We start from the raw sequence: 21938 nt of genomic DNA, 5'->3' as shown, positions 1-21938 counted from the left end.
GCGAAATAAAGTTCAAGTCCTTCCCTTTTTGTTCTTCCTTGGTCGGGGGCCTCGAGCCCCTCGTTGACGGGACGGTCTTGACTCCCGTAACCGGCGGCGTTTGGGCCCTTTACGTCGAGGCGTTCAGCTCCCGCATCGGGGGGGGATGTCGGCTCCCCCGCGCCGGGCGATCCAACCTCGCGTCGGGGCTGGACAAACCTTCTGCGGCGTTGGAGCTCCCGACTTGCCTCTCCCGAGACTGTGAGCCTTTGATGGTGAGTCCGCAGGCTGCGGTGGGAGCAATCCCAGGCAAGGGATCCGTCAATGGCGTGGATGTGTGGTTTACCAGGGAGTACACATACCTTGGAGTATACCTGGACAGTAAACTGGACTAGTCCACATGTCACTTTAATTTCATGTTTCGTGTATTCTTGTGCTTTTAGGACTGTTGGCAGATCAATTTCCTTCCACGGATAAATAAAGTTCTATCATATCGTATCGTTCAACGTTGGTTGGGTGGCCAGGAGGCAAAGAGCAAATAGACTCATCGCTCCAACTCGACAATGCCGACCAAGGTGTAGACCCATCTGAGCCGGTCCCATTTGGCCCAAAGCCAAAATGTAATTGCTCAGGAGACACTTGTGCAGCACGGAAGCTGTACTTAGTCCACTACATCTCTGCAATGCATTTTAATGATTTAAAAATTAATGTAGGAGAATATGAAAAATGAATGTCCAGGTTATATCAAAATTGGCCGTGTGGCTGAAAGTGAGAGTGATTTCGGAGAGCTTGGGTGGACAGGCTCATGGCAAATGGTGAGTGATGCTGTCCATCGCACGTCTCTGCACTTGGGGAGGTGCAGCAAGGCAATAGGATTGCAATAACTCCACACATACTCACAGAAGCTTAAAAACACCCACCACTCAACTCAGGAACAGCTTCTTCCCTGTTATCAGGCTTCTAAATGGTCCTTCCATTAACTGGGGTACTCTCCAATTCACCTCTCCCTCATCACGGACATTGGACCAGGAAACATAGAAAATAGGTGCAGGAGTAGGCCCTTCGGCCCTTTGAGCCAGCACCGCCATTCAATATAAACATGGCTGATCATCCAAAATCAGTACCCCGTTCCTGTTTCTCCCCATTTCCCTTGATTCCAATAGCCCTATGAGCTAAATCTAACGCTCTCTTGAAAACATCCAGTGAATTGGCCTCCACTGCCTTCTGTGGCAGAGAATTCCACAGATTCACAACTCTCTGGGTGTAAACGGTTTTTCCTCATCTCAGACCTAAATGGCCTGCCCCTTATTCTTAAACTGGCTTGCTGAGAACTATGTTCTGCATTCTGTATCTTCCCGTAGAAAGACACTAAAAGCTGGAGTAACTCAGCGGGTCAGGCAACATCTCTGGAGAGAAGGAAGAGGTGACGTTTCAGGTTATAGAAACATAGAAATTAGGTGCAGGAGTGTAGGCCATTCGGCCCTTCGAGCCTGCACCGCCATTCAATATGATCATGGCTGATCATCCAACTCAGTATCCTGTACCTGCCTTCTCTCCATACCCTCTGATCCCCTTAGCCACAAGGGCCACATCTAACTCCCTCTTAAATATAGCCAAGGAACTGGCCTCGACTACCCTCTGTGGCAGAGAGTTCCAGAGATTCACCACTCTCTGTGTGAAAAAATTCTTCTCATCTCAGTTTTAAAGGATTTCCCCCTTATCCTTAAGTTGTGACCCTTTTATCGTTTCGACCCAAAACGACACCTATTCCTTCTCTCCAGAGATGCAGTCTGACCCGCTGAGTTACTCCAGTTTTTTGGGTCTGTCTTCGGGTTTACATCAGCATCTACAGTTCCTTCCTACGCACTCTGTATCTTTCCCTTAGCTCCACTTATTGTACTTGAGTTTGACCTGATTGCATTTGTGTGTAGTATTATCTGATCAGATTGGATAATGTGCAAAAGCTAATACTGCGTCATTTGTGCTTTTCACCATCGCTCAGTACATGTGACAATAATAACCCGAAACCTAAAGGATTTGTCGGTGACTAACCTTCAAACAACCCCTCCCTCCTCTTCCTTGTGTCTCATTTGGATCGGTCCCCATTTCTCCCCTTCGCAACATAAAATAAACATTTGGTCAGGTACATGGATCGGACAGGTTTAGAGGGATATGGGCCAAATGCAGGCAGGTGGGTCTAGTGTAGCTGGGACATGTTGGCCGGTGTGGGCAGGTTGGGCCGAAGGGCCTGTTTCCACGCTGTATCACTCTAGGACTCTCACAGAACCAGGGGCCGAATTGTTCCATTCTGTAGAACATCACTGTACAATCTGTTTGACAGTGAGACGGAGAAGCAGGTGGTACAACGCAGCTCAAACCATCACACAAACCAACCTCCCTTCCATTGACTCCATCTACACCTCACCCTGCCCCCGCAAGGCCAGCAGTATAATCAAGGGCCAGTAGCACCCTGGCCACTCCCTCTTCTCCCCTCTCCCATCAGACAAAAGGTATGGAAGTGTGAAAATGCATGCCTCCAGATTCAGGGACAGTTTCTTCCCAGTTGATATCAGGCAACTGAATTATCCTACCCCGACCAGAGTGCAGTGCTGAACTACTATCTACCTCACTGGTGACCCATGGACTATCCTAGTTCAAACTTTGCTGGCTTTACCTTGCACTAAACGTTAATCCCTTATTAGGGCGGTCACGGTGGCGCAGCGGTAGAGTTGCTGCCTTACAGCGAATGCAGCGCCAGAGACCCAGGTTCGATCCCAAGTACGGGTGCTGTCTGTACGGAGTTTGTACGTTCTCCCCGTGACCTGCATGGGTTTTCTCCGAGATCTTCGGTTTCCTTCCGCACTCCACAGATGTGGAGGTTTGTAGGTTAATTGGCTTGGTAAATGTAAAAATTGTCCCCTAGTGGGTGTAGGATAGTGTTAATGTGTGGGGATCGCTGGTCGGCACGGGCCTGTGGGCCGAAGGGCCTGTTTCCGTGCTGTATCTCTAAACTGAACTAAAATGTATCTATTACAGACTGCAATCATGTATACCCTTTTGGCTGACTGGGTTAGTACGCAACAAAAGCTTTTCCCTGTACCTCGGTACACATGTCATTAAACAAATCTGCAACCCAGATTAAGGGAAGGTGATGGTTAATGATGGCGCAGAGTTAACTCCAGCATTGAATAAACAACAGTATACAATTCTGCTGGGCTTTGTTCATCCCGCCCATATTTGCTGAGTGCATTTACAGCAGATGGCTTATTTGGTTCTTTGGTCTTGGATGGAAGCTCGAGTGTTACTTTATCATATCCTGTTGCCATTATACTAACGACCGAAGCCCTTTGGACACATAAAGCGAGTGCTAGAAAATTAATGTCATAAAACAAGAGGGGCTGTTAAAGCATTGCTCATCCCCGGTGAATTAGTGATCCATTTCAATTTGAGCAATCTTTCAGTGCTTTTACAAGAATTAAATTATTCATCACTTCACTCGTGGCTCCGAGCCTTTAGTGCTCTGCCTGTCAGAGTTAACCCCTTCATGTCTCAGTCGCCATCTTCCCTGAAACATAGAAAACAGGTGCAGGAGTAGGCCATTCGGCCCTTCGAGCCAGCACCGCCATTCAATGTGATCATGGCAGATCATCCACAATCTGTACCCCGTTCCTGCCTTCTCCCCATATCCCCTGACTCCGCTATTTTTAAGAGCCTTATCTAGCCCTATCTTGAACGTATCCAGAGAACCGGCCTCCACCGCCCAGACTCACAACCCTGTGTGGAAAAAGTGTTTCCTCGTCTCGACACGAAATGTCACCTATTCCTTTTCTCCAGAGATGCTGGCTGACCCGCTGAGTAACACCAGCTTTTTTTTGTCTATCTTTGGTTTAAACCAGCATCTGCAGTTCCTTCCTACACATTCCTAGATATTTTGTGTGTTGTCTGCGTCTATGTGTCGCAGAAGCTGCTGCAAGCGAGGCTCGATCATTGTACCTCTAGCTCAGCATACTTGTGCAAATAAACTGTGTGACGATACACTCTACTTGACTCAATTCCTTGATTCTCCAATTCGAGAGAAACGAGTTTCTTATCTATTTTATTTGACGTTTTTGACAACCAACTAAACAAAATTGTTACAAATACTCACCAACCAATGCAGCATCTGTGAAGACAGAGCTGGAGTGAACACTTCAGGTTGTACAGGTACACTGGTATTAAAGGTTTAGAGGGATATGGGCCAAACGCGGGCAGGTGGGACTAGTGTCGATGGGGCACCTTGGTCGGTGCGGACCCATTTAGTCAGAGGGTGGTGAATCTGTGGAATTATTTGCCACGGAACGCTGTGGAGGCCAAGTCAGTGGATATTTTTAAGGCAGAGATAGATAGATTCTTGATTAGTACAGGTGTCAGAGGTTATGGGGAGAAGGCAGGGGTTGGGAGGGAGAGATAGATCAGCCATGATTGAATGGCGGAGGAGACGATGGGCCGAATGGCCTAATTCTACTCCTTTCACTTATGACCATTTATGTGCAGCGTGACTATGACTTAATCAGAACTAGGAAGGACCAAACCGTTGGAGACCTGGGTCTCTGGCCCCGAACGGCAGCAACTCTACCGCTGCGCCACCATGCCACCTATTCCATGCTGCATCTACTTGATCTAACTAGACTCATAACAATATCCTGATTGCCATATACATCATCATCATCATCTTCACCACAATGCTTCAGGGGATACAGTAAACGCATCTCCACTAATGTCTTGTTAGAGCCACACGCAGCCTGTTTATTCAGCATGCTAACTGTCCATTGAAGACTTTAATTGTTCCAGTGGATCTTCACGGTTGTGCATCTTTGTGGTTTTATATTAGAAGAAATACAATCAGTGTGAAGAATGGTCCCGATCCAAAACGCTGCCTGGCCATTCCCATCACAGATGCTGCTCGACAATTTCCGGTGGTGCTCACTCTGGCCATGGAGGAGGCCCAGGACAGAAAGGTTGGATTCGGAATGGGAGGGGGGGTAGAAGTGCTGAGCCACCGGGAGATCAAGTTGGTTAATGCGGGCCCAGCGGAGGTGTTCGGCGAAACGATGGCCAAGCCTACGCTTGGTCTCACCGATGTAGATCAGCTGACCTCTAGAGCAGCGGATGCAATAGATGATGTTGGAGGGGGTGCAGGTGAACCTCTGCCACACCTGGAATGACTGCTTGGGTCCTTGAATGGAGTCGAGGGGAGAGGTAAAGCGACAAGTGTAGCATCTCTTGCGGTTGCAACGGAAAGTGCCCGGGGAGGGGAGGGTGCGGGAAGAATTGACCAGGGAGTTACGGAGGGAGCGGTCTTTGCACACGGGGGGGGGAGATGGGAAGATGTGGCGAGTGGTGGGGTCACGTTGGAGGTGGCGAAACTGACGGAGGACTATTTGTTGTATGTGACGGCTGGTGGGGTGAAAGGTGAGGACTAGGGGGACTCTGCCCTTGTTACGTGTGGGGGGGATGGGGAGAGAGAGCAGTGTTATGGGGTATTGAAGAGACCCTGGTGAGAGCCTCACTGTAGTAGGGGACCCCCGTTCACTGAAGAATGAGGACATTTCCGATGCCCTGGTGTGGAACCTCATCCTGGGAGCAGATGCGGCGTTGACGGAGGAATTGGGAGCGGGGGATGGAGTCCTTACAGGAAGCAGGGTGGGAAGAAGTGTAGTCTAGATGGCCCTGGGAGTCAGTGGGTTTATAGTGGATGTCGATCAGAGGTTTATCACCTGCGACGGAGATAGTGAGGTCAAGAAATGGTAGGGAAGTGTCGGAAATGGTCCAGGTGTATTTGAGTGCCGGATGGAAGTTAGTGGTGAAGCGGATGAAGTCGGTGAGTTGTGTGTGGGTGCAGGAAGTAGCACCGATGCAGTCGTTGATGTAGATGATAACAGGCTTCTTTATAACAGATTGCAGTTGTAGCGGACGGGACTACTGATGCTGCCGGCCGTCCTCGGCTCACACCCCGTCCCCCGCCACTCACAGACCGCTGCCGACGCTCGCCTGCTCGCGGCCGCCGATCCTCGCCTCTCCCCCAGGGGCCGTCAACTCACCCGGAATCCAGATGGGCCTTGACCCGAAACGTCACCTTGCCCCATGTACTCCACAGAGATGCTGCCTGACCTGCTGACTTACTCCAGCACTTTGTGTCCTTTTGTGTATTATTAACCAGCGTCTGCAGTTGTTTGTTTACACTACCGACACAATGATGCTACAGGACTCGGCTATAGAGGCCAATCGGCAATAATGGACACCCTTTCCCCAGCCCGATGGTACGTTATATCGAGGGTTTACTGTACAATATGCCGTGGTGGAAAACTGTCCAATCATGGAGCAAGCCATGTAGGAAGGAACTGCAGATGTTGGTTTACACCATAGACACAAAATGCTGGAGTAACTCAGTGGGTCAGGTAGCATCTGTGGATAGGACAAGGTAACGTTTCGGGTCGAGACCCTTCCTTGATCATCTGGATTTGATTTGTTCTTTTCACAACTTTCACCCACTTGTTCTTTGTACTGTTTATATATCTCTACTTTCCCTTTGACTCGGTCTGAAGAAGGGCCTCGACCCGAAACGTCACCTATTCCTTTTGTCCAGAGATGCTGCCTGTCCTGCTGAGTTACTCCGGCACTTTGCATCTATCATGGTGGAAGCTATGACTGACAGCTGTTGCATCCAGCTCCGCATTGTCACCTTGCTTTGGGTTTCTCCTCACAGTTCTCTGGAGTGGAAATCCTCGCCGCTTTCCCATTGCTAACCCAGTAACACCAAGACTCAGTGCATCCTCTTTCACAGATTTAAACTTGAGTCCCAGTCTCCATCAAATGGGTGTTGTGGTTTTGGGTGATGCCAGTTTTGCAGTGACCACATAGACACTCACACTGGGGTGAACTCACGTGGTTCATTCAGTACACAGTACAGGTGCACACTCACATCCGGGGAAACCGAAAAGCTCACCGGCCATTTGGTTCCAGATGTCGTCTGCGCACCAAAGCAGTAGTTTGGCGCCAAACCTGACCCAGGACCACATGGTCAACCCAGGTCGTACTACTGTAGCGGCTGCCTCCTCCCTGGATACCGGGAGACGCTTAAACATCTGTAAATCATTGCTTAAATGTTAGTCAGTTAGTTTGGCTGGTGTGAGGGGGGTGAAGGGGTAAACTTTAATTCTTAGTCCCCTACCTGGTCGAGAGGCCGGCATGCTACCAGTGCAGTAAGCTCCGCAGTCTGTGGCCGTTGGGGCAGCGAGGTCGGGTTGTAGATCGACCCGGGCAACTCTCTCCTGGCTGCAGGCGCTCCAAATCCCCGGACGCCCCAGCTCCGCGAAGTCGGGAGTCGGCGCGTCGGCACTGGAATCTTGCGGGCAATGCCTTACCGGGTCGCCGTGCGGCAAAGAGCGCTGGCCGCCGACTCCCAACATTCGCGGAGCGTCGATGGATCTGGAGCCGCGCAGCCAGGGGTAGAGTTGCCTTTGTCCTGCCACAACCGGCGCCGCCCGCGGGTGTGCTCCGCGAGGTTGGGAGTGCCGACCAGGTAGGTAGGGGACTAAGAATTAAAGTTTCCCCCGTCACCCCTACACCACCACCACCACATAAAATCCCTCCAAACTAACTGACTAACATTTATGCAATGATTCTCCCGGTCTCCGGGGAGGAGGCAGCTGCTCCAGACTTTTCAAGCCGCCCGCGCTACCTACCTAATCTACGCTAAAAATCTTCCATTCTGAAATCCGAAAATGTCCGAAATCCGACAAGTGTCTGGTCCCAAGGCTTTCGGATAAAAGGTTGTGCACCTGTAGTATGACAGTCCAGGACCACATGGGGGCGCCGTCTCTCGCCATCCGTGGAGGCGCTGGTGATCTAGGGCTAGTCCCGGCAGCTCAGTCCTGGTCTTCAAAGGTGGAGGCGGGGAGATCGCGGGCCTCTCCCTGCAGTTCCCCCTTGCCTCGAGAGGAGGCGCTGGCAGTCTTTGGGATTGAAAGACTGGCAGTCTCTGGATTATCTTGACGGCTCAGTCTTTGTGTGTATATGTGTGTGCGTGTGTGTGTGTGTGTGCTATGTATGTGTGTGTGTGTGTGTGTATGTGTATGTATATGTATGCGTGTGTGTAATTGTGTGTGTGTGTATGTATGTGCGTGTGTATGTGTGCGCGTGCATGTGTGGGTGTGTACGTGTATGTGTGTGTATGTGTGCGCGCGTGTATGTGTGCGTGTGTGTGCATGTGGGTGTGTGCGTGTATGTGTGCGTGTGTGTGTGTGTGTGTGTGTATGTGTGTGTGTATGTGTGTGTGTGTGCATGTGTGTGCGCGTGCATGTGTATGTGTGTGTGTGCGCGCGCCACAAGTTTGTCCTTGCCTCGTCTCATCTTGTCTCCTCTCTTAGATAAGATAGACTACCTCGAGTTACCTCGAGTATAGGAAAGATGTTGATCTGTTGGAAAGCATGCAGATAAGAATTACAAGGGCGTTGCCAGGACTCGAGGGCCTGAGCTATGTGGAGCGGTTGAGCAGGCTAGCACTTTATTCCGTGGAGTACAGATGAATGAGGGGTGATCTTATACACGTGTATAAAATCATGAGAGATCTAGATCAGATCGAGTCTTTTACCCAGAGTAGGGGAATCAAGAACCAGAGAACATAAGTTTAAGGTGAGAGGGGAAAGATTTAATAGGAACACGAGGGGCAACTTTTTCCCCCATCCCAAAACATCACCCGTTCCTTCTCTCCAAAGTTGGTGCCTGTCCCGCTGAGTTACTCCAGCACTTTGTGTTCGTTTTTGGTATAAACCAGTATCTTCAGTTCTCTGAAGATAGACACAAAATGCTGGAGTAACTCAGTGGATCAGGCAGCATTTCTGGATGGAAGGAATGGGCGACGTTTCGGGTCAGAATTTTACCTAGAATGCTTTTAGTAGCTTTCACATTGTTCAAATACTCAGAGATTTAAGTACATGTAAATACTTTAAAAAATATTGTTTTAAAATAAAATTGATCATCAAAACACACAAAAATCTCTGAATACTTTGAAAACAAATGTATATTTAAAAATAAATAACTTTCCCCATTTAGCAGCATGAACATCCCCAGTGAAATGAATGAAGTCTCACATCCTACAGTAGATTTAATGTCAGGGGTCAGAGAGTTGTGATGCTGGGGGAATCCTAGCAAGTGTGTTTCTGCTGATGGATCGGCTGTAAGTTCATTGACACAGCAGGTGCAGGGACATCTGTTGCTCAACAAATCCTGAACCCGCACTGGACTCACGAGTCCGGGCCTTAGATCCGGCCACATGCCGAATGTTAATGGATCCCATTGGAATTACTGGGGACAACAGGGAGGACTTGGCGTTGGGGGGGGGGGGGGGGGGGGGGACATTGGGGGGGTGCTTTGTAACTGTGTCAGCGCTGTTTATGTGGCATCCTTGGGAATGCAAGCAAAGAACTTCACCGTGTCTTGTCACATGTGATAATTAAGGATCCCAATTCCAATTCCAAATCTGTCCCATCATTTATATCCACAACATTATCTCCCATCTACTCCAGCGATGAAGGCGGGTTGTTGTGGCTCCATCGGTACACGCCTTCAAATCAACGTCGGTCTCAGTGAGAGGAACCTACCAGTGATACAGGAAGTGCAACTTGTGAGTTAGCCTGCATGTATTTGTGGGATTTAGCTCACTTGGGAAATACGCACCCTCCCTCGAGTAAATTTGCTCAGAGATAACGGAACTGTATAACACTTAATCCATTTAGGTTGGGGACATGGTTTTCATGCAGCTGGGTTTGAACTCCTTCTACAATCTGAATGGATTAAATCAATTTCCACTCTGCTAAAAGTGGACAGGAGTACTTGTTATCTCAATTTCCCTTGAAATAAACACATTTCAATTTGTGTTTCAATTCATAAGACCATAAGACATAGAAGCGGAATTAGGCCATTTGGCCCATCGAGTCTGTTTCGCCATTCGATCATGGTTGATCTATTTTTCCCTCTCAACACCATTCTTCTTCCTTCTCTCTGTAATCTTTGACGCCATTACTAATCAATGTCCACTTTAAAAACTCTAGTCGTCTGTGGCAATGAATTCAACAAACTCACCACCCCCTGACTAAAGGAATTCCTCCTCATCTCGAATTCTGAAGCTATGTCCTTTTATTCTGAGGCTGTGCACTCTCATCCAAGACTCTTCCACTAGTGGAAATATCCTGTCCATATCCACTATATTTCATTATTCGGTAGGTTTCAATAAATCCTTCAGCGAGTACAGGCCCAGGTCCATCAAACACTCTTCAGATATTAACCCAATCATCGTTGGGATAATTCTCCGGGCTAACAATGATCTATTTTATACTTTCCTTAATCTCCATCCCCTTTGATGCCTCGTTCTCACACCTCACACTTCCTTATTTCTGTATCTCCCCTGACTCTCAGTCTGAAGAAAGGGTCCCGACCCAAAACTTCACCCATTCCTTCTATCCAGAGATGTTGTCTGTCCCGCTGAGTTACTCCAGCATTTTGTGTCTATCTTCGGTTTAAACCAGCAGTTCCTTCCTGCACATCATTCTTATAAACCTCCTCTGGAACCTCTAGAACATCCTTCCTCAGATATGTGACCCAAAACAGTGCACAATATTCTAAATGTGGTCTGACCAGTGCCTTATAAAGGCTCAGCATTACAACCTTGCTTTTATATTCCAGTTCAGTCCTCTCGAAATTAAGTTTGACTATATTGCTGCAACATTCGCACACAAATGTTTTATTGTTTAGTTTCAAAACTGTGAGTAGGATATAAATAACCATTCTTTCAGGCAAAGAATATGGACGGTATCAAACACTATTTCCACTATTCACAGGAAAGCAATCCACACCGCAAATTTGAAGATCCCTATCAATGAACTAGACAGCAAGTAAAGTCTCAGGAGAAAGTAGGCAAAAGTTAATAGAAATAAATACATTTGTCCGCTACAAAGACTTAGCAACTGATGGTTTGCGACGACCTTACTCATAGCCCAGATAAAGTCTCACGTTGCTCAAGGGCAGACGACAATCCATGGTTAGTGCTGGTCTGTGGTGGTGTCAGGGTCAGGGTCAGGGTCAGCTCTGTGTCGCCTGCTGTCAGGTGGCACTGGCAGGGGGAGTTAGAACTGCACCGCTCCAGGGGAAATGTTAAACAGCGTCGGGTCGAACTCCTGCCCTCTAAACGGCGAGCCTTCAGCGTCCCAGCCCTTCTTCAACATCTCGTGCACTTTCTGGAAACAATTGACAAATCAGAAACAATTTTAGACAAAGTTCGGGGTAAGAGAGACCGGGGAGGAAATGGAGGATGGAATCGACTGTCTTTTCAGGTAGTAACAAGGTGAGCCACACACCACCTTCATGGCAGTTTTCAGAAATAGAAGTCAAGGAAGCCAAGCTTATTCGCTTTAGCCTGGAGCACACAGCAAAATAAAGTGCCGGATCAGCATTCCTTAAAACAGATTGTAATGATCCAACTGGTCTGGCTACCATTTCATTCTGCCATCAGCACAGATCTATATTTAGATGTAATTAAGACATCCCTCCAACTCAACATTTACCTACAGTCAAATACTTTGCTGGGAAGCAACAATGTGCCACATCAGGAGCTTTGCCACTCACTGTGCAACAAGCCATAAGCATCGTGTGACAATGAGGAGCAAATGGAAATACCAAATAGAGTCTGCAGAGTCACGAAAGATTGGTCTGGGACTGGGTACAATCCAAGGTACAAAAAGGACCGGGGTGTCTGTATGAGTCAGCGCATCACAGAAATTTGGACACAAAAAATCTGGAATCATCAGTTGATAGAAAAGTCTTCCAATCTGTCAAATGCCTTATAAGGCATTGAACACAGAATTAACAGAAATATAGAACGCAGAATTAACTCTATTTTAGTTAAACATTTCAAATTGTGTTAGCGGTTATTGCACAGGAATATGCAGCAAAATGGAGATTCCACAGACTGCAGATACTGGAAGCTTTAAAAAGAAAATGAAGCATTGGAGGAACTCAGCTGGTCAAGCAGCATCTATGGAAGGAATTAAATGTTTTGGGTCGGGACCCTTGCGGCAAACTTTTAGTAAAAATGAAAGTAATACAGTTTAGTAGTATTGTCTGCTGTTAGTGTTAAGGTTGGTTTTAACAAAGTGGGAAAGTACTGCTGTTACTGATAGGGTGTAAAAAAAATATTTAGCATCATATGAACCACAGGAAACAGGAAATGGGTCTTCTGCAGTGCAGCTCATTGTGCGGCACTCCCTTGGCACTGCATCACATTGGCAGTTTATGATCAGCGGGCTTCAATCCACAATCTCTTGAGTAAAAAGCAAGTGAATGAACAAATGCAGTAGTAAAGCAGAGAAATTATATTCATTTGCCACGTTTAACATCGTACAACATTCAAATGCTTTACTCAAAAGCACTATTAACTGACAAAGACAGGCACCAAGCTCACAAAACGACACTGGGGAAATTAAATGAAGGATATAAGTTATATGGGACCTCTGCCATAACATGTATTTCCTTAACATGAATTAGATATAACAGGCTACATGAATCCGGGAACACTATTTGTGTTGCGTGATTATGTGATTTCGATCGAAAACTAGAGATTTAAAAGTTACTTTGGAAATTAATAAACAGAAAAAAAAGCTGTCCTGGGGAAAAACAGTCTGGGAGAAAAATAACTGACCGTGTAACCATCCTGCAGTAATCAAACACCATTGCCTCTTAAGAACATAGTCTGTCAGTTTCACCGCAAGTGGTCGCTGGAATTGACAAACAATTGGCTCTATTGACATTTGTGCAAGGATATTCGATTGAACAATGTAATATATAGCCTTTCGTATTTTAACTTGCGGTAATAAAGTTAATTTTGTAGCTATCTGAAAATCCTTTGAGGAAACAAACTTGTTATTGCGTGTCTCAAACTCTCCATTTCCTGCCCCTGTCCCCCATTGACACAGTTGCCTTTATAACGCGAGGTTTGTTAGGAATGTTACTATCACATTATAGTCGAACTACCTTCATTCGCATTGATTGAAACACAATCCTTGAACAACACTAATTACTTTCCCAAACTGATGATGATATATTATAGGAGGCAGCTCTTGAGACCTTGACGGTAGAACTACTGCCTCACAGCGCCAGAGACGTGAGTTCGATCCCGACCAGGACTACAGGTACTGTTCTCTTGTGACCAAGTGGGATTTTGTGCGTTCTCTCCCACATTCCAAAGAGGTGACCAAGTAGGGATTAACCATATAACAATTACAGCACGGAAACAGGCCATCTGCCCTACTCTGTGTTTCCTCCCACATTCCAAAGATACCATAACCCTCCATTCCCTTCTTTGCAGGGTGTACCAATTGGCCCTCTGTAAACTTTGTCCCTTAATTCTGAAGTCATGTCCATGGTATGGGTAGCAGCTGCACAAGTGGGATAGTGTGAACGGGTGATCGATGATCGGTGGGCCGAAGAGTCTGTTTCCACGCTGCATGCCTAAACTAAACTAAATCATAAGGCAGGGATCGAGATAAAGCATTGAAATAAATAAAACAATTAAAACTGCGTCTTCATCAGGATCTGACAAGGTTATAATGTGATGCTTGAATTACAATCACGTCAAGGACACGTCCACAGTTGGATCATCCAACACTTCAATAAAGCACTGATGGATGCTGTGATTCCACCCACGCCCATCGCAAAATCATAAACGGTTACAATTCTTGCGAGCGGCACCTCCAATTTGGGAAATGTTAAAAGGAATGCAAGCATCCTGTCCACTTGCTTGTGCAAAGTCACATAAACAATGATATCATACCTTAGGTTTGCATTGTGCTGCAATATTAGGTACTTTATGTTCACCACCTAAGCTTATCAAAACTTTCATCAGTCATCAACTGTAAATAATTATTCAAGCAAACATTAGTCATTAGAATTTACCGTCAGTTTTAGTGTTGTTTCTCACAGGTGTTTTATTATGTATTCCTCTCCCATAATGTCTAACATCATTCTGCTCTTTTCCATTTTCAATGGTTTGTAAAGGTTGACTCCAAGACAAGTTGAGTATAGGTTTGTGGAGAAAACGGTGCAGGGATAAGAACGAGAAGGAGGAGTGCAATTGTCTCTCGATCTGGCGCTACTTAGTTTGGTTTGGAGATACAGCGCGGAGACAGCCCTTCGACCCACCGAGTCTGTGCCGCCCAAACACTATCTTACACACAAATTTTACAATTATACCAAGCCAATTAACATACAAGCCTGTACGTCTTTGGAGTGCGGTAGGAAGGTCCCAGAGAAAACCTATGCAGGTCATGGGTCCCAGAGAAAAACCCACGCAGGTCAAACTCCGCACAGACAGGATCGAACCCTGGTCTCTGGCATTGTATGGTAGCAAATCCACCACTGTGCTACCGTGCCTCCCTGTACTAGATTCATAGAGTCATGGAGTGATACAGCGTGGAAACAGGCCCTTCGGCCCAGCTTGCCCACACCGGTCAAGCAACACTAGTCCCACCTGCCCACATTTGGTACATATGCCCCTCCAAACCTGTCCTATCCATCTACCTGTTTCCTAAACGTTGGGATAGTCACTCCTGCGCTCCAAGCAATAACGTGCCCAACCTCTCGCTATATCTCAGATCTCTATATCGACGCCTACTTTATTGCATATTGATTAATTGTTTGAAAGATAAAGTCTTAGTTTGGGGATACAGCATGGAAACAGGCGCTGACCATCGATCACCAGTTCACACTGGTTCTATGTTATCTCACTTTCTCATCCACTCCCCTACACTTATGGGGCAGTTTATAGAGGGCCAATGAACCTACAAACACCGCACGTCTTTAGGGTGTGTGGGGGGGGAAACCAGAGCATCTGGAGAAAAGTGGAGAAAGTGCAAACTCCACATAGACAGCAGCACCTGAGGTCGGGATCGAACTGTATGTCTGGTGCTGTGAGGCAACAACTGCACCAGCTGCACATCTCAGGAGGATTGCCCAACTTGGTATTTCTCGCTCCATAGATGCTGCCTCATCCGCTGAGTTTCTCCAGCATTTTTGTCATAAATTTCCTCCATAGGAGGAAATTCTTTGGGGACTATTTAAATCAAATGGAGGTAACCTTGGAATTTAGTTGAATTAAAGATAGAGTATTATAACCATATAACAATTACAGCACGGAAACAGGCCATCTCGGCCCTACAAGTCCATGCCGAACAATTTTTTTTTCCCCTTAGTCCCACCTGCCTGCACTCATACCATAACCCTCCATTCCCTTCTCATCCATATGCCTATCCAATTTATTTTTAAATGATACCAATGAACCTGCCTCCACCACTTCCACTGGGAGCTCATTCCACACCGCTACCACTCTCTGCGTAAAGAAGTTCCCCCTCATATTACCCCTAAACTTCTGTCCCTTAATTCTGAAGTCATGTCCTCTTGTTTGAATCTTCCCTATTCTCAAAGGGAAAAGCTTGTCCACATCAACTCTGTCTATCCCTCTCATCATTTTAAAGACCTCTATCAGGTCCCCCCTTAACCTTCTGCACTCCAGAGAATAAAGACCTAACTTATTCAACCTATCTCTGTAACTTAGTTGTTGAAACCCAGGCAACATTCTAGCAAATCTCCTCTGTACTCTCTCTATTTTGTTGACATCCTTCCTATAATTGGGCGACCAAAATTGTACACCATACTCCAGATTAGGTCTCACCAATGCCTTGTACAATTTTAACATTACATCCCAGCTTCTATACTCAATGCTCTGATTTATAAAGACTAGCATACCAAAAGCTTTCTTTACCACCCTATCTATATGAGATTCCACCTTCAAGGAACTATGCACGGTTATTCCCAGATCCCTCTGTTCAACTGTATTCTTCATTGAATTGAATTAATCTGGACTTTTTTCGGTGGCTTGCTGGCACCCGTCATAGTCGCAGCAGTTTGCCGAAAATTTTCAGCATGTTGAAATCCAGCGACTACTCACCACCAAACAGACATCACCCCGCGACATCACCTGTCTGGTGGCGAGTAGCCGCCCAAAGAGTCATACCTTTTTCTGGTCGCCGCTGGATTTTCAACATGTTGGACATTTTTGGCGACCTGCGGCGAGTGCCGGCAAGTTGCCGAAAAAAAATTGCGTAAGTGGGACAGGCCCTTAAATGAAACTAAACTCAAATGTCAAATATAAACAATGAAAAGGAAGCAGGGATATTTCTGGAAAGGATTTGCAACATCAATCACCTTTTCATGGCTCTGTGGTTTGCCCTGTATCTTCTGGTGATAATCAAAGGTCAACCTGTCCAACACTGCGTGTTCCTCCTCATCCACTGTGGCCATTGAACGCTCTTTATTTATCTTGTCAATGTCTATTGTTTCTTCGCCCTCGAGAATAGCATTCCACCAGTATTCCCCATTTTTATTCAGGTTAATCTGTGAACAGAATAAACATTGAAAGAATTATTTCCGCTGCAAAACTAAACACTTAAAAAATGTGCCCAAGATGAATTGGTGTGTGTGTGTGACCAACATAACCCAGGTGGGCGGACAAACACACACCGCATCGTTTGAAGCAATTTAGCTCTGGATAGTTTGAGATTTTCTCCACTTGGGGTAGAATTATTCAAGGTCGCTTAAATAAAACATGACTGAATCTTTTACGAATTCCATCTTCAAATGAATGTCGAGGCTGGTTAAGAGAAAAGGACAACTCAAATTGACTCCAACAAATACATCTCCTCCGTCTGACAAGTGCAAAACAAATTCACAGTCCATAAATGTAAATTAATTCCACACAATATGCATTGTAAGAATAATGGCATTGACAAGATTTAGAAGTTCGCCGAACACATTATCCACATGGAAGGGCACAAAGCCCAACTCAGCAGGTCAGGCAGTATCGCTGGAGAACATGGATAGGTGACGTTTCATTCGGGACCCTTCTTCAGACTCTGAAGGGTTGCATGGTGGCGCAGCGGTAGAGTTGCCCACCACACAGCTCCAGAGATCCGGGTTTGGTCCTGACTACGGGTGCTGTCTGTACGGAGTTTGTACGTTCTCCCAGTGACCACGTGGGTTTTCTCCGGGTGCTCCGGTTTCCACCCACATGCTAAAGACTTACAGGTTTGTGGCTTGATTGGCTTATGTAAATTATCCCTAGTGTGTAGGATGGTGCTAGTGTACGAAGTGATCGCTGGCTGGCATGGACTCAGTGGGCTGAAGGGCCTTCTCCCACGCTGTATCTCATAGGTAAAGTAACCTGAATGGTCACCTATCCATGTTCTCCAGAGATGCTTCCTGACTCGCTGAGTTACTCCAACATTTTGTGTCTTTTTTTAATATAAAGCAGCAAATCCTTGTTACCTAACATTTCCTTATGTGAATTACGGGGAAAATTAATATTGTTGACTTTTGTACAGATTCCCCTGCGTTTACCTACAGTTTATCAATTAGTGCAATAAATGCAAAAACTAGCAGGGCTCAACAATAATGGATCTCAAATCTTAAACACTGTGACTCCACAGTATTGAAGACAAATGAAAAAAGTTCTGCTGTTTAAGATTTAGCATTTAGATCTCTTTCGGGACAGTGTAAGGTGCATTATAGATAGTTCAAGAAGGAACTGCAGATGCTGGAACAATCAAAGGTAGACAAAAATGCTGGAGAAACTCAGCAGGTGAGGCAGCATCTATGGAGTGAAGGAATGGGTTGAGACCCGAAACGTCACCCATTCCTTCGCTCCATAGATGCTGCCTCACCCGCTGAGTTTCTCCAGCATTTTTGTCTACCTTATAGATAGTTCAAAATAGTTTTGATACGTAACCGCTGCTTTAATGTAGGGAAATTGACAGGCCTAGAGTCATAGATATATACACCATGGAAACAGGCCATTCAGCCCCAGTCTGTGCCAACCATCAAACACCCAATGCACTAATCTTACATTAATCCCTTTTGTTTTATTCATCCCACATTCTCATCAACACATCAGACGTTCTCAGAGACAGGGACACACACAGAATCACTCAGCATGGAAACAGGCCTCTAGGCTCACCGTTCGTGCCGACCATCAAGCTCCCATCTAAACCAACTCTAAACGGATCCCATTTTATTGTTGCAACATTCCCGTCAACTCCACCCAGATTTTGCCACAGTCACATTGCAGAAGGGTCCAGACCTGGAACATTGCCTCTTCCTTTTCTCTAGAGGTGCTGCCTGACCCTGCTGAGTTACTCCAGCACTTTGTAGTTTGCTTAAGATCCCCCAGCATCTGCAGTTCCTTGTGCCTCCCAGATTCTATCATGCACCTACGTACTTGGGGTAATAGGTGTGACCTGCTGAGTTACTCCCGCACTTTGTAGTTTGCTTAAGATCCCAGCATCTGCAGTTCCTTGTGCCTCCCAGTTACTGCCTTACAACGCCAGAGACCTGGGTTCGATCCTAACTATGGGTGTTTGTTTGTACAGAGTTTGTACATTCTCCCCATGACCTGCGTGGGGCTTTTCCCACACGACAAAGACTTACAGGCTTGTAGGTTAATTGGCTTGGTATAAATGTAAAATTGTCCATAGTGTGTGTAGGACAGTGTTAATGTGTGGGGATCGCTGGTCGGTGCAGACTCTGTCAATATCCCTCCAGTTCCAGCGTATCCTTGTGCCTATCCAAAAGCCTCTTAAGTGCCACTATCATATCTGCCTCCACCACCACCCCAGGCAATGTGTTCCAGGCCCCCACCACTGGCCCAACACATCTTTTAAATGTTACCCCTCCAACCTTAAAATGTTGCCCTCTTTGACATTTCCCCTCTAGGAGGAAAGTTCTGACTGTCTACCCTATCTATGCCTCTCATCATTTTATATATTTCTATGAGGTGTCCCCTCAGCCTCTGGCACTCCAGAGAAAACAGCCCAAGTTAGTCCAAACTTACCTTATAGCTAATCCCCTCTAGTCTAAGCAGCGTTCTGGTAAACATCTTCTGCACCCTCTCCTGAGCCTCCACATCCTTCCTGTAACGGGACGACCAGAACTACACATCATATTAAAATGCGGTCTGTCCAATGACCTATAAAGCTGCAACATAACTTCCTGACTCATCCGCTTAGTGCCCCGACTGGTGAAAGCAAGCACCGTGCGATTTCTTCACCACTTTATCTACACATGTGGACACTTTCAGCGAGCTTTGGACTTCGAGCCCAAGATCCTCGTGTATGTATATCTGTGAGAAACATGTGTTTGTGTGCTGTTCGGTCACATTATACCATACATGAGTACAATCACGCTATACACTAGTACATCGGGTAGTGCAAATAAAAAAAACACCAGACTGCAGAATATAGGATTACAGCATTAAAGACGGCACAAGTGTCTCGTCACCCATTCCTTCTCTCCAGAGAATCTGCCTGTCCCATTGAGTTACTCCAGCATTTTGTGTCCATAGAGGATCTATTACCTTCTAGTACAATCACTTCACTTTAGATTCAAGGAGATAAGATTGCAGACCACAGATCCACAAATTGCCTGGCTCTTCAGTAGTTCAATGAGATTGCAGTTATCCTGGAAGCTGTGCTTCAGCACAGGATTTCTGCCCAATTCTCGCAAGGATACGTTCTGTCAAACCAAGAGGTTTGTACAAATAAAGCTGAGCTTCGTGCTGAGGCTGACAGCGTTTATGTGCATATTTAATTGGATTTTCCATCTTTAGAGATTTTTTCACCACCAACATTGACGTAATACATCTTAGAACGTTTGGAGCTAGGCTCAGTATAAGAGGTGGGAATCTCCACATTGCGTTTTTGTGTGTGAAGAATATTGCTCCAAACTCTAACCCATGCTGGCTTATTTTGATGCTATTTAGTATAGGGGTAAGCTTTTTATCCAGTGTGCCTTCTGGTGCATTCACACTACAAGTCTAGAGTGGTTTTATATTGCAATGTCCAGTTTTTATACACAAGGGAAATCCAATGCCCAGCCACAGCCCAGGCTACTGTTCATTATATAGCTGCAGGCAGCTGACTGGCGGAGTGGCGTGGCTGTTAGAACCACTGCCTCACAGGGCCAGCAAGCCAGGTTCGATCCTGACCTCAGCTGCTGCCTGTGTGTAGCTTGCACGTTATCCCTGGACCGCGTGGGTTTACTCCGGGTGCTCTGGTCCCCACCCCCCCCACATCCCAAAGATTGGCCCTCTGTAAAAAGCCCCTAGTTTATAGAGAACAGCTGAGTAAGTGGGATAACACAGTGTGAACGGGTGAGCTATGGCTGGCATGGGCTCGATGGGTTGAAGGGCCTGTTACCGTGATGCATCTTTCAACCAATCAAGATGAGCTGGCAAATAATTCCAAAAATATCACTTCCAATTATTAAAATGGAACGCATTTACCATGGATTTGATGCTTAGCCACTTGAAATCTCTCTGGGATGGTGGTTTATATTATAAGCATTTTCATCGCATCCTAGCTGCTGGCCAAAGCAATGATCTGTGGGAATATTCACAGGACTGTACTCTGCGGCTGGCTAAGAACAACGGGATTGTGGCTAAGGTTGGCTCTCCAGATGAAGACATATTTTGGGATGGCTAATGCTTAGAGACATTTTTAAAGAGCAACAGTTAGGGGAGGTTTTCACTTACTTTGACAATCTCAGGGTAACATTAAAAAAGTGAACACATAAAATAATGATTAAATACAATATATCTTCTTGCGTGCACTTTGACTTAAATGCCGGGGGGTGGGTGTGGGGAGACACCAATTAAACAATAAACTATGGACTGTCTTTGGTTCACTAAGGGCTTTGGGTTTTTTGTAGTACTGTTAGTTTATTGAATTTGTCTGTTTGAGATGATGTGTTTTCTAGGAGGATTGTGGCTACAGGCCTGTTATGCTGCTTAGAATTTTATCATTCCATTGTCGGTTATGATAACTAAACACTCTTGACTCGACTCTTGAATGTGGAGTCCAAAAAGGATTGAATTAATTTAATGTGCAGGACGAACTGCAGATGTTTGTTTAAATCGAAGATAGACCCAAAATGCTGGAGTAACTCAGCGGGTTAGTCTGAGGAAGGGTCTCAACCCGAAACGTCACCCATTCCATCTCTTCAGAGATGTTGCCTGTCCCGCTGGGTTACTCCAGCATTTTGTGTCTATCTGTGAATTAATTTACCATTGATGGCACAGAGCCATTCATTCCCAGACCCGTCAGTCAATGAGGCTGGGCTCAAAACACAGGGTGTCATCAACAGATAACAAGGCAGGAGAGGAAAAAGACATAATTCGCGATAATTCTCACTAAGATGAATTGAACTGATACAATTTTCAGCAAACTGATGAAACTGATAATGTGGCAGCTGGATACGTGTAGATATCAATAGATCTCAGTGAGTGGGGAATCTGTTATGCTTGAGGTTTTGTGGCTTTAGTAAAAAGATGAATATATTTTCCATGCAGGTGGCTTAAGGTACAGATTGCTGTCTGTAGTAATGGTATCTCACGGAAATCTTATTTCTTCATTTTGCACAGAATGTGTTGGAAAACTGGTCACCGTACTAAGAACTTTTGAAACTTTGTTGGCGCCAGAAACTTAGCTGCTCTGCCTACTGCCCAGGTGAAGTCTGCTGTATGACTTTACTGGATTGTAGGCAAAAATAAAGAATTTCATTGTACCAAGGGACATGTGACAATAAAGATTCATTGAACAATTGTTAAATGATTTTTTAAAATCAAGGTTGCTGTAGGATGCAGTGAAGATGCAGAGACAAGTGGAGAGACACGAAATACCCCGTAATGTTGCCATGTCCAAATTCAGGTGCCTTTAGAGAAACAAGCAACTGCAGGTGCTGGTTTGCAAAAAAAAAGAAACAAAGTGCTGGAGTAAGTCATGTAGGAAGGAACTGCAGATGCTGGTTTAAACTGAAGATAG

The 21938-nt window shown here is 45.9% G+C and overlaps 1 protein-coding gene across 1 annotated transcript in view; it reads right to left on the bottom strand.

The window, feature by feature from the left end:
- Positions 1 to 10743: 10743 nt before the first annotated feature.
- The window catches only part of nudcd3 (NudC domain containing 3), a 35886-nt gene continuing 24691 nt past the window's right edge, over positions 10744 to 21938 (bottom strand). Inside the window, exons 5-6 of the mRNA XM_055662055.1 lie at positions 16273 to 16461; positions 10744 to 11252 (exon numbers count right to left, since the gene is read on the bottom strand). Of these exons, the coding sequence (XP_055518030.1) occupies positions 11142 to 11252; positions 16273 to 16461 (300 nt within the window). The 3' untranslated portion in view covers positions 10744 to 11141. The remainder of the gene's footprint in view (positions 11253 to 16272; positions 16462 to 21938) is intronic.

This window comes from Leucoraja erinacea, chromosome 35 (assembly GCF_028641065.1).
Source record: "Leucoraja erinacea ecotype New England chromosome 35, Leri_hhj_1, whole genome shotgun sequence".
Lineage (NCBI taxonomy): Eukaryota > Metazoa > Chordata > Chondrichthyes > Rajiformes > Rajidae > Leucoraja > Leucoraja erinaceus.
Note: the sequence above shows the minus strand (reverse complement) of the source record. Positions and strands in the feature narration are given on the sequence as shown.